Source organism: Primulina tabacum, chromosome 2 (genome assembly GCF_025594145.1).
Source record: "Primulina tabacum isolate GXHZ01 chromosome 2, ASM2559414v2, whole genome shotgun sequence".
Lineage (NCBI taxonomy): Eukaryota > Viridiplantae > Streptophyta > Magnoliopsida > Lamiales > Gesneriaceae > Primulina > Primulina tabacum.
This window is the reverse complement of record NC_134551.1, coordinates 34,756,772-34,773,145: the sequence shown is the minus strand read 5'-3', so window position 1 is coordinate 34,773,145 and position 16,374 is coordinate 34,756,772. Positions and strand designations below refer to the sequence as shown.

Genomic DNA, 16,374 nt, shown 5'->3' with positions numbered 1-16,374 from the left:
TTTAAATGTGACGTATTAATGCGTTTTAAATCCCGAATTAACCAAACCTTAATATAAAATTCTCAAATTAAAAACTTAGACTTCTAATAATTATTAAACTTAAATATAATTTTTCATAATTTATTAGCTTAAATCTAGGCGTTTTACTATTCGTTTTTAAACTTAGACGTACTTCCTAGTTTTGACTCGTATGGACTCGAAACTTAACCAAACTTTACCAAACTTGAACCAAAGCTTAATAACACCTAACTAACCCATATCCAACCAAATTCCAGCCCATTAAGGTCCTTTGAATATGCCTAGAAAGCTACTGAATTTTTCTGCACAAGAGTCCTAATCCTAATATGATTCGAACCTAGGCTAGCTTCGTCTCTAGCCCTTAAACACCATGTCCAGCCTCTACCCATCCCTCCTATGCAGCCCAATAAAGTCTAGTGGAACCCTCCCTAAACCGCATCTAGCGGCCGTGACCCTCAAACACTTCTAGTCGAAGAGTCCTTTTCCTTAAGGAGTCTATTTTCGTTTTTATTCTTTCTCTATTTTTTCAGTCTTTAAACATACACCTAGGGACCCTTAAACATGTGAAAAAAATATCCCTTCAAGTACCCCTACAATGGCAGCCCCTTTGTGCATCATTAGGAAGAGTTTTAAGCTTTTGAATTTTTCTATCAACCTTGAGGTGTGTGTCGTGTAGAGTATGAGAGATTTTTGGTGAGAATTCAGATTGTAGGCGTGGGGATTATGGTGATAATGGGGGAGGGTTTAACATATTTTATAGTTAATTAATCAATAATTAGGCTTAGGCCCATTAAGTAGGCAATTTAGGCCCATTAGTGGTTAATTAGAATTTTAAAAATAGTTTTGTTTAAATAATTTTGTGAGTTTATTAGCCTGGTTGCCCATAAATTCGTATTTTTGTTGAAAATCCAACACCGATAAAAATTACGTCCCGGCGTATAAAATCACCTCAAAAGCCCATATTTTAAAAATAAGAAAAAGCATCCCCTCAATTTAAATAATTAAAAATAATTATTTAATAAAAGCATTTTTCTATTTTCAGCCATCGGTCTCCGTTCCTCGATCGCAACTCGAATAACCTTTAAAAATATATTTTAATGCAACTATGTACAACAATATATTTAAACATGTAAATATGCACAACATAATTAATTAATGTAATTAAAAAATTTAATTAAAATACAAGAGAATTTAATAACTTGCGTGCAGGTGGTTCGCAGTGGACTTTTAAATTTTCGAGGCGTTACATTAAGGGTGGGGTTTAACATATTTTATACTAATTAACTTACTAACTAGGCTTAGGCCTATTAAGTCAAACAAATTAGGCCCATTAGTCTTAATTAGTATTTAATTAAATCACAAAAATAGTTTTGATAAAATAAGTTTGTGAATTTAATAGCCGTGTTACAAAAAGTTCAGTATTTTCGTTGAAAAACCAACACCGATAAAATTTACGTCCCGGCGTATAAAATCACCTCAAAACCCCATATTTTCAAAAATAAGAAAAAACATCACCCTTAATTTGAATAATAAAAAAACAATTATCTAATAAAAACATTTTCTATTTTTCAGCTCTCGGTCTCCGTTCCTCGATCGCAACTCGAATAACCTTTAAAAATACATTTTAATGCAACATGTAGAAAATTATATTTTAAACATGCGAATATGCACAACATAATTAATTCATGAAATTAGAATAGTTAATTAAAATAAAAGAAGATTTAATAATTGCATGCATGTGGTTCGCGTTGTCCTTTAAATTTTTGAGGCATTACAAATTAAATAGTCCCAATTATTATATTATGGTAATTAGGTCATGGATATTTTATATAAGTAGGAGACTTAACCCTAGCCACCATAAGAGACCATATTTTCGAAAATCCTCCTCCCAAATCCTCTCAATTTTTGGCCACTTCTTTTGAAAGAAAAGGTTGAGCCGTCTCTCGATTTTGATCTCCAACGTTAAAATATCTTCTAGTTTTTCTAGAGCAAATTAGAAAATGATCAAACCATCTAGTCATGGACCTAATTAGAAGAAAGGAGTCCTTGAAGAAAGTTCGTAGGGATTTCATCAAGAGCTATCTCCGCTAAACCCGGAATAGTTGGAGCCGTGTGATTAATTCACCAAAGGTATAAAATTTATAACGCTTTATGAATGTTTATTTAATTTAAACCATACGAGTGCTCAGACAAATATTTTGATTGTCAAAATAAAATTAAAATTTTAAAACTTCCGCTGCGTTTGGGCGCGTAGAAAACCGAGATCCAACATTGGTATCAGAGCCAGGTTTTTTCTAAATCGTATGGTTTTGATATTGAATAATTTTTTCTAACCACACAAGAAAATTTATCCACCATCAAATTATTTTTTTTCCAGAAAAAAATATTAAATTTTTAGGATCTGCCCGAAACTATTTCGGGCAGACCGGCGGCTGCTCGGGATCGTCTCGGGAAGCATGCTGGATGATGGGCCTATGGTGAAATTTTTTGATTTTTCAAATTTTTGGGCAAAATTGATATTTTTGAAAATTAGTTCAATTTTTCTTTTGGAAAATTAATTTTTGAGAAATTAATAATTTTCTTGTAAAATAAATAATTGGAATATGATTTTAATTATTTATAGAAAAATTGAGTTTAACAAGAAATCAATTATTATTGATTTAATTGGAAATTAAATAAACACCGAAATTAAATAAAGGTGTTTATTTAATTTATTAAATTCTTTAATAATTATGGTGGTTAGAGATAAATTATTAGATATATGATTTATCAATTAATTAAATTGTTTAATTAAATTGATGTTAATATTTGATATTAAATGCATAAAGGATGATCGAAAGTCTTGACCAATGTGTTAGGTGTATGTTAGGATATTTTACTGTTTTATTCGTTTTGTTAATATTTGATATTATTAAAGTGGGCCTGGTTTATGGCCCGTTCCCACCCCAATGAGATGTATCTCTTATGTGCCATGGCTATTTAAATGTAATTATTACAAATAGTGGGAGATCAAGATTGGAAGATGGTGGGACCGATAAACGAGATGAAGACATGTAAAATATTGGAAGATCTTGTAATAGTTGCATTTGCATCACTGCATTCACCTAGGTTTTGGACTTGGATCCATGTTTGGCTCACATTGATCTAATAGTGTTGGCAATCGATCATCCTTATTTATTGTTGAATATCATATTATGATATATGCGATATATAGTAGTATGCATGTATGTATATTATTAAATAATATAGTTGCATGAATCCGACTAACATACAAATATGGCACGCGGTTTTTAAAATTAAAATGATGAGACAATTTTAAAATTAAAATCCCTCATTTTGAATATGATTCAAAATTTAGATCAAACCGTAAAAGTGTTTAATTTTTCCTTGCCTTCCATCAACCGTGGTTGCATGTTGATCGCTACCCCGCAGACAGTGTCTGGCTCATATTATTGGGGAGGCCTGGACGCCGGAAAGCTGTGACTTCCACCGGAAAGCTGTGACTTCCATCAACCGTGGTTGCATGTTGAACTCCCATGACTTCGGCTCATATTATTGGGGGAACTTGTGGCGACCGTCTACTACAATTCAACATTGATGGGTCGGTTTGACAGCGAAAATAACGGCGTCATATTATTGGGTCCTTATTAAACGCGAGGCAAAACACGCAGAGGTTGCATAGGGATGCAATTGGATTCTACGTTTTAGAAATTATAATTGGCTGATATTATTCGGGATTATAATTGGCTAATTGGACTCTACGTGCCACTAAGGAAATACGATTTCCCTTTTTCATCAGAGGGTGGTGAAAATGTCAAAATATTGGGAGTGAATTTATAAAATAAAAATCCATATTTTATATCTTAAAATTATTTAAAATAATCAGCAACCATTATTCTGTTTCCATATCAGTATATTTTCGATTTCGTTACATAATCCATTTTGTTATTAACAAGCTAACTGAATCTAATTTTCAAGACTGGTTGGAAAAATTGTTCTGAATTAAGAGAAAATGGCATACACACTAATGTCATTTCTGCTGAACTGACAAAGCATGCAAGATGGTAGGACCATATTATGCAACCTAAAGTGTAGCATGCTCGCTTCTATGTCAAAAGAATTGTAGGGACAGTTTGAGGAAATGTTGAATGCTGCTGACATTCGAATACACATGCAAGAGTTGCATGGTGCATGAAACTCGTACAGTGATGCACACCACTTTTAAAAGCTCATGACTACACGCATGCAAGATGGGTCTCTGGCCCATAAGCGTGGTGTACATATGATTGGGCTTATTGAGAATGTGGTGGGCTTGGAATATGTAATTCTAACGAGTTACTTGATGACATCAATTTGTTGTCTTTCTCTTCCTAATTTGACGGGGTTAGGGTGAACTTCAATTTGATTAAAATAGATGATAGCCTTGAAGAGATAGTCAAAATGCTTATTTCTTATGAAGCCACCATAAAATAGGAAAATGTTGTTTCCTAGTTGGGCTCCTTGTCAGGAACAAAAAATAGCCCACAAGGTATGTGAAAGAAATGTTCTGCCCCTCACAAAGAAAAAATAAACCCAATAAGAGGCAAACTTCGAAGGACACTTAAAGGGCCCACAAAGCTCGATAAGTCAGAACATATTTGTTTCACTGCAAGAAGAATGGACATAAAAAATTATCTGGGCCAGAAATGTTTTGGAAATGGTAAGTGAATCTGCAAAGTAAACAGGATTACAACAACAAACAAAAGGAAAATAGAAGATCCAAACCCCGCACAAATATGGCACGCTAGACTAGGTCATATTTCTCAAAGAATGATTCACAAACTAGTGAGAGAAGGCATGTTTGACTTGTCAACATAAATTCTCTACCTACTTGTGATTCCTGTCTAAAAAGAAAATTGATTAAAACTCCATTCGATGGAAACGTGGAACGTGCGCATGGTCTACTGGATTTGATCCACACAGACGTTTGTGACCCGCTAACTGTTAGCACAGAATTTGGGCAATCCTACTTCATTATCTTTACTGATGACCTTTCGAGGTATGGGTACGTTTATTTGATGAAACACAAATATGAAGCGTTTGAAAAGTTCAAAAGAATTCAGATCTAAAGTAGAAAAGCAGCTAGAAAGAAGTATTAAGGCACTTCGATCTGATCGAGGTGGAGAATACTTAAGTGCTGAATTTTTGGGTTATCTAAAAGAGATAACAAGATTCTCTCACAGTGGACTTCACCAGCAACACCACAATTGAATGGTGTTTTTGAACATCATAATCGAACCTTGATTGAATAATGTCCATATTAAAGCAGTGGATAAAACACCATATGAGATATGGATGGGAAAACCTCCCAAATATTCTTACTTGAGAATATGGGGATGTCCTGCTTACGTGAAGCAGACAGTGGGAGACAAATTGGATAGTAGATCCACTTTGTGCTACTTTGTAGGATATCCAAAGAATTCCGTTGGATATTATTTCTATCATCTCAATGAAGCAAAAGTGTTTGTTTCAAGAAATGTCACCTTTTTGGAAAGGGAGTTTCTATTAGATAGAAAAGGCAAGATGATAGAACTTGAAGAAATTCAAGATACTCCCTCAACTATAGTAGTTGAACCTAATCCCCAAGAACCAATAGTTGAAATAAAAGCTCCTAAAAGGTCTGATAGGGATATTAGACCACCTGCAAGATATACGCTTCTTCATGAACAAGGCCATGATGAGTCTTGTGTTGGATATGATCCAATGAATTTCAAATAAGCAATATCTGATACTGATTCAACCAAATGGCTTAAAGCCATGCAGTCAGAAATGGACTCTAAGTATTCAAACCAAGTCTGGACATTAGTGGATGATTAAACTTAAAATTAATAATTTATTATATGTTAAAATCTTTATTTTAAAATTTAAGTTTAATTAATATTATAAAATTATGTTATTTTAGTATTGTTTGTTTATATTTAATTGTCTTACTAAATATGTTTTATTTTCAGGTTTTTTACGTATTGGTAAAATAATGATAAATCAAGCTACAAAATTCAAATGGAGATGATTCAAACAAGTTTGGAATCTTTGAGAAATTATCTACAACTTTGCAGAAGACATGATTGCCTAAAAGTTCATTAAGATGATCAAATTGTGCAAATATCAAAACGAGGACAGATTTACTTTTACTATGACCAGCATATAGTAAAAAAATCATAACTATTTCAATATTTAACCAAATGAGGTGAACCAAATGGCCAAAGTCATCTACAGACAATTTCCCACATGTTTGCTGTTTTGAACAGAGTCAAATTCGGTGATTAAAGTCGTGGAACATAGCATTGAAAGAAGGGCCAATGAATTGAACTTGGAGGAGACAAATTCGGTGATTATATTTTGTATATTCTTTCTTTATTTCTTTCATTTAGATAACTTCTTTTATTGTAGGTATAATAATGAATTATTTGTTGTTATCAATTTACACCAAATGCTTGATACCATTGAAGTGGTTATCTTGATTTGTTGTTTAATTTTGATACAATAAATATTTCATCAATTATTATTATTATTATATTATATATATGTATATATAAATTTATATAATTATATCATATATTTCATTTAGACGATAGCGTGGATCTGCCGGTTGTTCTAAATGCAATATTATGATACTAACATCTAACAATCTAACATTTACTTTATCGCAACTAACTTTTATTTTTCGCATCTAACTTTTACTTTCCCGCAACTAACTTTTATTTTTCCGCAACTAACTTTTACTTTACATCAACTAACTTATTAAATCAATATATTTCATTTAGGCAATAGCGTGGCTCTGCCGATTGTTCTAAATTAAATATAATGATTTAATTTAACATTTACTTTATGCAATTATATATTTATATAGTTATATATATAGTCATAGGTACCATATATAAAATATCGGTTAATTCGGTATTTTCTATAGTGGGAACTATATTATATTATGTGTGTGTTTAAATATTTAATTTTCTTGGAACCATTATTTATGGTAGATTCCTTTGTTTTACTTTTAGTTAAACAATATTACATAAACCAGGAATAAATCCTCGAGCCTTCACAAAATTTATAATTTGTAAAATTCATTCTTGAATTTGGTAATTTATAAATTAATAAATTTAAATTTAAAAAAATAACCTCTCTGTGGATCGATCTCGTATTCAAGAAATATATTACTTGCAGACAACCTACACTTGGGTGAATTATAATTTAAGTAGTAGCAAGTTTTTGGCGCCGCTGCCGGGGAGGTATAAATTAAGTTTATATTTGTTAATTATGTTTTATTTATAAGTATTGTATTGTTTTTACTTGTATGAGTATTTGGAGTCGTAAAAAAAGTGGTAGACTTATTCGAGTATTTGAAAATAATTTAAACATGGATGATAATTCAAATAATCAAGATAATGATAATAATAATAATAATAATAATAATAATAATAATAATAATAATCAAGAACATGATCAATTAAAAACACTTAGGCACCATATGAACCCTATTAGAACTAGTGCACCATCTTGTTTCGTTTTTCCTCCTGATGCATCTAATTTCAACTTTAAACCTCAAATTATTCAACTTTTACCAAATTTTCATGGCTTAGATTCTGAAAATCCATATTTACATTCTAAGAGAATTTGAGGATGTTTGTAACACTTATAATGATCAAAATTGTAGCTTGGATATAGTTCGATTAAAGCTTTTCCCTTTTTCTTTAAAAGATAAAGCTAAAACATGGCTACAAAATTTAAGATCAAGTTCAATAAGGAGAAATGCAACAACAATTTCTTAAAAAGTTTTTCCATTCCCATAGAACAAACTCTTTTAAAAGACAAATTACTACTTTTTCTAAAAAATAAGGAGAAACATTTTATCAATGTTGGGATAGATATAAAGAATTACTTAATACATGCCCACACCATGGTTTTGAAACATGGAGAATAGTTTATCACTTTTATGAAGGTCTAATACTTAAAGATAGGCAAATGATAGAATTCATGGGCAATGGAACTTTTGAAGATAAAAACCCAAATGAAGATATGGAGTATTTGGATTCATTAGCAGAAAATGCTCAAAATTGGGATAATATAGGTACAATAGAACCACCAACAACTAAAATCAATAATTCAACAAATGGGGGTGATATCTATAATCTTAAAGATGATACAGATATTCAAGCTAAACTTGCATCTTTAGCAAGAAAAATTGAGTCATTAGAAATGAAAAAGAGTGGTCAATTAAAAAGTATTCAAGAAGTTGTTTGTCATATATGTGATACACATGATCATTCTACAAAAGATTGTCCAACATTATCTTCATTTAAAGAATGTCTCCATGAACAAGCAAATTATATTAACAATTATAAAAAACCAATATTAGATCCTTATTCACAATCATATAATCTTGGATGGAAAAATCATCCTAATTTTAGTTGGAGGAATGATAATAATGCACAACCTTCACAACAACATTTTCAAAATAACCAAAATCACCAAGGTTATATCCCATATGTTACACCTCAAGGAAAAAACTTTGAAGACGTAATTCATGCATTTATCCAAAAGCAAGAGTCTATCAATATTCAAAACAGTCAATCTATGAGTGATTTAAAAGAAATTCTTGCAAAATTTGCATCTGCACTTAATATTCATGAAAAAGGAAAATTTCCATATCAACCTGATACGAATCCTCGTACGAATGAAAGGCAATCACGAATTCGCACCCTCAATTCAATAACAAACAAGGAACGATTATTTTGTCCCGATCTTTTGAAACAAGTAACGATTTTGTGATATTCACCTCTAAGCGATTATAACTTAGCAACAAATATCAACGATGAAACAATTGAATTTCAAACGAACCTTCAAAGAACTTGTTTTGACAATCCGTGCGAAGAACAATCGACAAACGCCACAAAGATGAAAATCTTTGATAAGTTTGATTTGGTTTTCTTCTTGTGAAGAACAAAGCTAAAAGCTTTGAAAATTGAGAGAACTCAATGTATTTGATATCAATCTTCAATAATCTCGTTTTTGGTCATTACAATGCATTATATAATTAATAAAACCCATAAAAAGTAGTGTAGAAAGCATTAAAGAAGATAACTAGCAACTTTGACACAGAAGTTGACAATAGACCGCGGGTGCGCTGCATACTGGACCACGGGTGCGGTGCCACTTCGGCGAAGTTCGGATGCAAAGGACCGCGGGTGCGGATCTTTTAGGAGCGCGGGTGCGCTCGCCTTCCGCGGGTGCGCTCGCCTTCGGACCGCGGGTGCGGTATAGCTTCGGCAATATTCTCTTAAATTTGATTATTATGGACCGCGGGTGCAGTCCCTGAACTGGCGCGGGTGCGCTGTACCTTCGGCAATTGCACTTGAATAACATTCCAAAAACCTCCAATATTATTCCCATGATTCTCAACCTCCTCTAATTTAGACATCCAACTTGTAGGACTTCCTTGATAGCTCATCATGAGTCTTTGAAGTGCATCTTTAAACTTCTTACTTCGTCCCCTCGTTATAGGTTCTTCGGGCAACTCCAACGACTCCCATGCTTTCTTTGGTGCTTGATCAACTACATTTGCATCATTCTCCCCTTCTTGAAAAGGATTTGTCCTCAAATCTTGATCATCTCCTACATCAAACAACGAAAGATCACTAACATTAAAAGTAGAGCTGACATTATACTCACCTGGTAGGTCTAATTTGTAGGCATTGTTGTTGATCTTTTCAAGCACTTGAAATGGTCCATCACCCCTAGGTAAGAGTTTTGAACGTCGCTTTTCTGGAAATCTTTCCTTCCTTAAGTGCAACCACACCCAATCTCCCTTTTCAAAAACCATCTTTTTCCTTCCCTTGTTGGCTTGCTTCGTGTATTGTAAATTCTTCTTCTCGATGTTATCCTTGACCTTCTCATGCAAACTTCTAACGAATTCAGCTTTCTTCTTTCCATCCATGTTCAACCTTTCACTCACAGGTAAAGATATCAAATCCAACGGAGTCAAAGGATTAAAACCATATACAATTTCAAATGGCGAATAATTTGTAGTAGAATGCACGCAACGATTATAAGCAAACTCAACAAAGGGTAAACAATCCTCCCAATTCTTTAAGTTCTTCTTGAGTATAGCACGCAAAAGTGTTCCTAGAGTTCTATCAACAACTTCAGTTTGTCCATCCGTTTGAGGATGACATGTAGTAGAAAACAACAATTTTGTGCCAAGTTTAGCCCATAACGTTTTCCAAAAATAACTCAATAATTTAACATCACGGTCCGAAACAATAGTCCTAGGCATGCCATGCAACCTAACGACTTCTCTAAAGAATAGATCCGCAATGTGAGATGCATCATCAGTTTTGTGACAAGCAATAAAATGTGCCATCTTAGAAAATCTATCAACAACAACAAATATAGAATCTCTCCCCTTCTTTGTCCTAGGCAACCCCAAAACAAAGTCCATAGAAATATCAACCCAAGGTTCACTAGGGACGGGAAGTGGTGTATACAATCCATGTGGTTGTGTTCTAGACTTAGCTTGTCTACAAGTAATGCACTTATCACAAACACGCTCAACGTCACGTTTCATATGTGGCCAATAAAAATGCTCATGCAAACAACTCAAAGTTTTAGCCACACCAAAGTGCCCCATCAAACCACCACCATGTGCCTCCCTCACAAGTAACTCACGAATTAATGACTTAGGAATGCACAATCTATCTTCTCTAAATAAAAACCCATTATGCAAATAAAATTTGTCATGTGGACCATGCATACATGTTTCAAATATCTCCTTAAAATCCTCATCCAACAAATACAACTCTTTCATATGTTCAAATCCCAAGATTTTCGACTCCAAGGTAGAGATTAATACGTACCTCCGTGATAATGCGTCAGCCACTAAATTTTCCTTACCTTGTTTGTACTTGATGATGTAGGGAAATGTACCTATGAATGCAACCCACTTGGCATGCCGCTTGTTCAACTTCTGCTGCCTAAGGTGCTTAAGAGACTCATGATCCGTGTGAATCACAAACTCTTTAGGCCTCAAGTAGTGTTGCCACACCTCCAAAGTCCTCACAAGCGCGTACAACTCCTTGTCATACGTTGGATAGTTCAGCGCTGCTCCATTGAGTTTCTCACTAAAATACGCCACTGGTCGTCCTCTTTGCATCAAAACACCACCAATACCTACACCTGAAGCATCACATTCAATTTCAAAAGTATTAGAAAAATCAGGCAAAACAAGTAAAGGCGCATTAATTAACTTTTGTTTAATAATATTAAAAGACTTCTCTTGCTCTTCGCCCCAATGGAATGGAACGTTCTTCTTAATCACCACCGTCATCGGTGCCGCCAGTGTGCTAAAATCTTTTACAAACCTCCTATAGAAGCTTGCAAGACCATGAAAGCTTCGAACTTGACCAACAGAAGCAGGCGTTGGCCAATCTCGAATAGCACTTACCTTGTCCTCATCCACTTGTATCCCCTGCGAACTTACCACAAAACCAAGGAAGACAAGTTTGCTTGTACAAAAATCACATTTCTTTAAATTAGCATATAAATTTTCAGCCCTTAGTGTGATTAGCACAAGTCTCAAGTGATTAACATGCTCATCCAAGACTTTGCTATATACTAGGATACCATCAAAGTAAACAACAACAAATTTTCCTATGTATGCACGCAAGACATGGTTCATTAACCTCATAAAAGTGCTAGGAGCGTTAGTTAAGCCAAAAGGCATGACCATCCACTCATATAACCCGTACTTGGTTTTAAAAGCCGTTTTCCACTCATCACCTTCCCTCATCCTAATTTGGTGATAACCACTTTTCAAGTCAATCTTGCTAAAAATACAAGCACCATGCAATTCATCTAACATATCATCTAGTCTAGGTATGAGATGCCTATATTTAATGGTTATGTTATTGATTGCCCTAAAATCTACACACATACGCCATGAGCCATCTTTCTTAGGAACTAATAAAACAGGTACAGCACAAGGAGACATGGACTCACGCATGAAACCCCTATCTAATAATTCACTTACCTGCCGTTGAAGCTCCTTGGTCTTCTCCGGATTGCTTCTATACGCTGGACGATTTGGTAATGCACTTCCAGGCACAAAATCAATTTGGTGCTCAATCCCCCTCAATGGTGGTATTCTTTGAGGTAGCTCCTCCGGAAATATATCATCAAACTCCTGCAAAAGGGAAACAACAATGCTCGGAAGATTTCCGGCTATATCACTCGTGTTAAAGAGAATCTCTTTGTAAAGAATCAACACAAGTGTATCATGTGTGTTCAGCAATTGTTTCATGTCACTCTTTTGGACCATATATATTTTCTTTTTGGTCTCTTTCCTCTCATTTTCTTTTTCCTCATTTTTCTTTTGTATGGCTATCTCAATTTTTTTATCACTTTTGTTTTTAGCCATTTCATTTTTCTTTTCAAATGCCATCTCACTTTTTAATTCACTATTTCTTTCGGCCTCATCTCTCTTCTTTTTTTTTCAATTGGTCCTCCAACACTTGTTTTGGGGACAAAGGATGTAAAACAATGGGTTCTTTCTTGAGTACAAAAGAATATTTATTTCTAAACCCATCATGTGTAACTTGCCTATCATATTGCCATGGTCTTCCTAACAAAATATGACAAGCATGCATTGGTACCACATCACACAATACCTCATCAACATACTTCCCAATCGAAAATGCAACCAAAACTTGTTTGTTCACCTTCACTTCAGCACAGTCGTTCAACCACTGTAGCCTATATGGTTGATGATGTTTCAAAGTAGGCAAGCTCAATTTTTCAACCATCTCAAGACTAGCAACATTGGTACAACTTCCTCCATCTATAATAACGTTGCAAACTTTGCCACTGACAAAACATCTAGTATGGAACAAGTTTTCCCGCTGATTAGTCTCCTCTTCTTTGATTTGGGCACTCATGATACGCCTAGTCACTAATGCCTCACCCACAACTGCTTCATATCCCTCATCAGGATCCTCTAATGCAGGCATCTCATCTTCATCCTCTCCATCATCTCCCTCACTATGAGATTCATACTCCCCATAATTATTCAACACCATCACCCTTTTATTGGGACATTGGCTAGCAATATGTCCAATTCCTTGACACCTAAAACATTTAATATCTCTAGAACGATTAATAGGAGTTTCAGGTTTACCTTGCATTCCCTGCTTAGGCGCCTCCTGTTTAATGTCAACTTTGGGCTTGACCACTAACTTGCTTTCTTCACGTTTAACAACGTTGGAACGCCAAGGTGTTGATGTATTCCCAGTTTGTGTGGTACGACCAACTCCTCTCCTTTTGAGTTGTTGCTCCACTTTTATCGCCATTTGCACCATTTCATCTAGATCCAAGTAATGTCTAAGCTCCACTTGGTCTTGAATTTCCCTGTTCAAACCACACAGAAAACGAGCCATATTAGCCTCACTATCCTCATCTATGTTTGCTCTAATCATGACTACTTCCAATTCTTTATAGTATTCCTCAACACTCTTCACACCTTGTCTCAAAGTTTGTAACTTCTTAAACATTTCTCTATAGTAGTGATTTGGTACAAACCTCTTCCTCATTACGCTTTTCATCTCCGCCCAAGTTTCTATAGGCCTCTCATTGCATCTTCTCTTAGTGATCACTAATTGATCCCACCAAATAAGTGCATAATCAACAAATTCAACCACGGCCAACCTAACCTTCTTTTGTTCGGAATAATGGTGACAATCAAACACAAATTCAACTCGCTTTTCCCATTCTAAATAAGCCTCTGGATCCGACTTACCATGGAACGACGGAATTTTCATCTTAATGCTACCTATGTTATTATCTTCCTTATTCCCATCATCGTACCTACTACGTAAGGCTTCTCTTCTTTCCCTACCAAATCCTCTACCTCTTCCGCTTTTACCCCAATTCTCGTTTTGGCTCTCCTCTTCTCCTTCCAAATCATAATCATTCTCTTCTTCATCCACTCTACCCAAACCTTTAGGCTTAGATTTATTTTCACTCGTACTAACTTCAAGCCTATCCAACCTCTCATATAAAGGATCCAACTCGGCCCTCAACATTCTACTAAAATGCCCAAATAACGCCTCCATTTGAACCTTAGATAACCCTTGGTTCGAATTCTCTCCTACTTCCCTCTCCATTTTAATTTCAGATTTTGTACCTGCAATAAAATGTTAGTAGAAATAAAAGATTTTCCTCACCCAAATTCTCACGATCACTCCAAAGAAATAACACTCGCACTCAAATGTTTTTTTTCACTAGAATTTGATAGTTCTCTCAAAGGTGTGCTCAATCTTTATATATATATTATTTTTTTTTTATCAAACTAACAAGATTCAACTTGTGAACACTTGCAACTGTTTCACATGGATTGCACAAAAACAAGAACGACAGAATAACACAGAACAAATTTTTCGGGAAATCTGGATTATCAAAAGATGATAGAAATAACGCAGATCTTAAAATAGAACAAAGGATAACACAAAACTTGAAACAGAACAAATTTTTGTTTTTGTTTTTGGTAGATATGACAATAGAAACAAAAGGATACCACAGATCTGAAAACAGAATGAAATTTGAGACAGATCTGAAAAATAACAACAACGATACTTACTTGAATTCAATGAGCCAAAGCTCTGATACCAAATGATACGAATCCTCGTACGAATGAAAGGCAAGCACGAATATATAAATCGCACCCTCAATTCAATAACAAACAAGGAACGATTATTTTGTCCCGATCTTTTGAAACAAGTAACGATTTGGTGATATTCACCTCTAAGCGATTATAACTTAGCAACAAATATCAACGATAAAACAATTGAATTTCAAACGAACCTTCAAAGAACTTGTTTTGACAATCCGTGCGAAGAACAATCGACAAACGCCACAAAGATGAAAATCTTTGATAAGTTTGATTTGGTTTTCTTCTTGTGAAGAACAAAGCTAAAAGCTTTGAAAATTGAGAGAACTCAATGTATTTGATATCAATCTTCAATAATCTCATTTTTGGTCATTACAATGCATTATATAATTAATAAAACCCATAAAAAGTAGTGTAGAAAGCATTAAAGAAGATAACTAGCAACTTTGACACAGAAGTTGACAATAGACCGCGGGTGCGCTGCATACTGGACCACGGGTGCGGTGCCACTTCGGCGAAGTTCGGATGCAAAGGACCGCGGGTGCGGATCTTTTAGGAGCGCGGGTGCGCTCGCCTTCCGCGGGTGCGCTCGCCTTCGGACCGCGGGTGCGGTATAGCTTCGGCAATATTCTCTTAAATTTGATTATTATGGACCGCGGGTGCAGTCCCTGAACTGGCGCGGGTGCGCTGTACCTTCGGCAATTGCACTTGAATAACATTCCAAAAACCTCCAATATTATTCCCATGATTCTCAACCTCCTCTAATTTAGACATCCAACTTGTAGGACTTCCTTGATAGCTCATCATGAGTCTTTGAAGTGCATCTTTAAACTTCTTACTTCGTCCCCTCGTTATAGGTTCTTCGGGCAACTCCAACGACTCCCATGCTTTCTTTGGTGCTTGATCAACTACATTTGCATCACAACCTCAACCTAATCCTAAAAATCAAAATCAAGAATTAAAAAATGAAAAAAAATGATCAAATAAAATATGTTATTACCCTTAGAAGTGATAAAATAGTTAATGATCCATATAGTAATGAAAACAAGGATCATTTAAAATTAAAGAGTAAAAATGATAATCCTGATACTTTTGAGAATGATGATACCTTAAATTCTAAGAATAATATGGTGAATGATAAATCATCTGAAATAGTAAATGAGTCAAATATACCTCCATCATTTCCTCATGCATTAACAAATCATAAAAAACAAAAAAATGATTCTGATATCTATGAAGTTTTTAAATAAGTAAAGATAAATATTCCATTATTAGATACTATTAAACAAGTACCTTCCTATGCAAAATTTTTAAAAGACTTATGTACTGTGAAGAGAAAATTGCATGTGAAGAAGAAAGCATTCTTGGCTGAACAAGTAAGTTCTATTCTTCAAAACAATTCTAGTTTAAAATATAAAGATCCTAGTTGTCCAACAATTTTATGTATTATTGGAGAAAATAAAATTAAAAAAGCTTTGTTAGATTTGGGAGCAGTGTGAATTTACTTCCTTATTCAGTTTATGAAAAACTTAATTTAGGAGAATTAAAACTCACTTCTGTTATTCTCTTACTGGCGGATAGGTCAATCAAAATACCTAGAGGTATTGTAGAAGATGTGTTGGTTCAAGTTGATAAATTCATATATCCTGTAGATTTTATTG

General features: G+C 34.4%; 1 protein-coding gene and 1 non-coding gene across 2 annotated transcripts in view; both read right to left on the bottom strand.

Annotated features, from left to right (window-relative positions):
* Window positions 1–15,892, bottom strand: part of LOC142537647 (uncharacterized) — a 45,511-nt gene extending 29,619 nt beyond the window's left edge. The window contains exons 1-4 of the mRNA XM_075643146.1: window positions 15,887–15,892; window positions 11,714–12,298; window positions 11,453–11,578; window positions 10,601–11,023 (exon numbers count right to left, since the gene is read on the bottom strand). Of these exons, the coding sequence (XP_075499261.1) occupies window positions 10,601–11,023; window positions 11,453–11,578; window positions 11,714–12,298; window positions 15,887–15,892 (1,140 nt within the window). The remainder of the gene's footprint in view (window positions 1–10,600; window positions 11,024–11,452; window positions 11,579–11,713; window positions 12,299–15,886) is intronic.
* LOC142538164 (small nucleolar RNA R71) lies at window positions 7,851–7,961 on the bottom strand. Its single transcript, XR_012818702.1, has one exon. It is a non-coding gene; the product is annotated as a small nucleolar RNA R71 (small nucleolar RNA).
* Window positions 15,893–16,374: the final 482 nt, after the last annotated feature.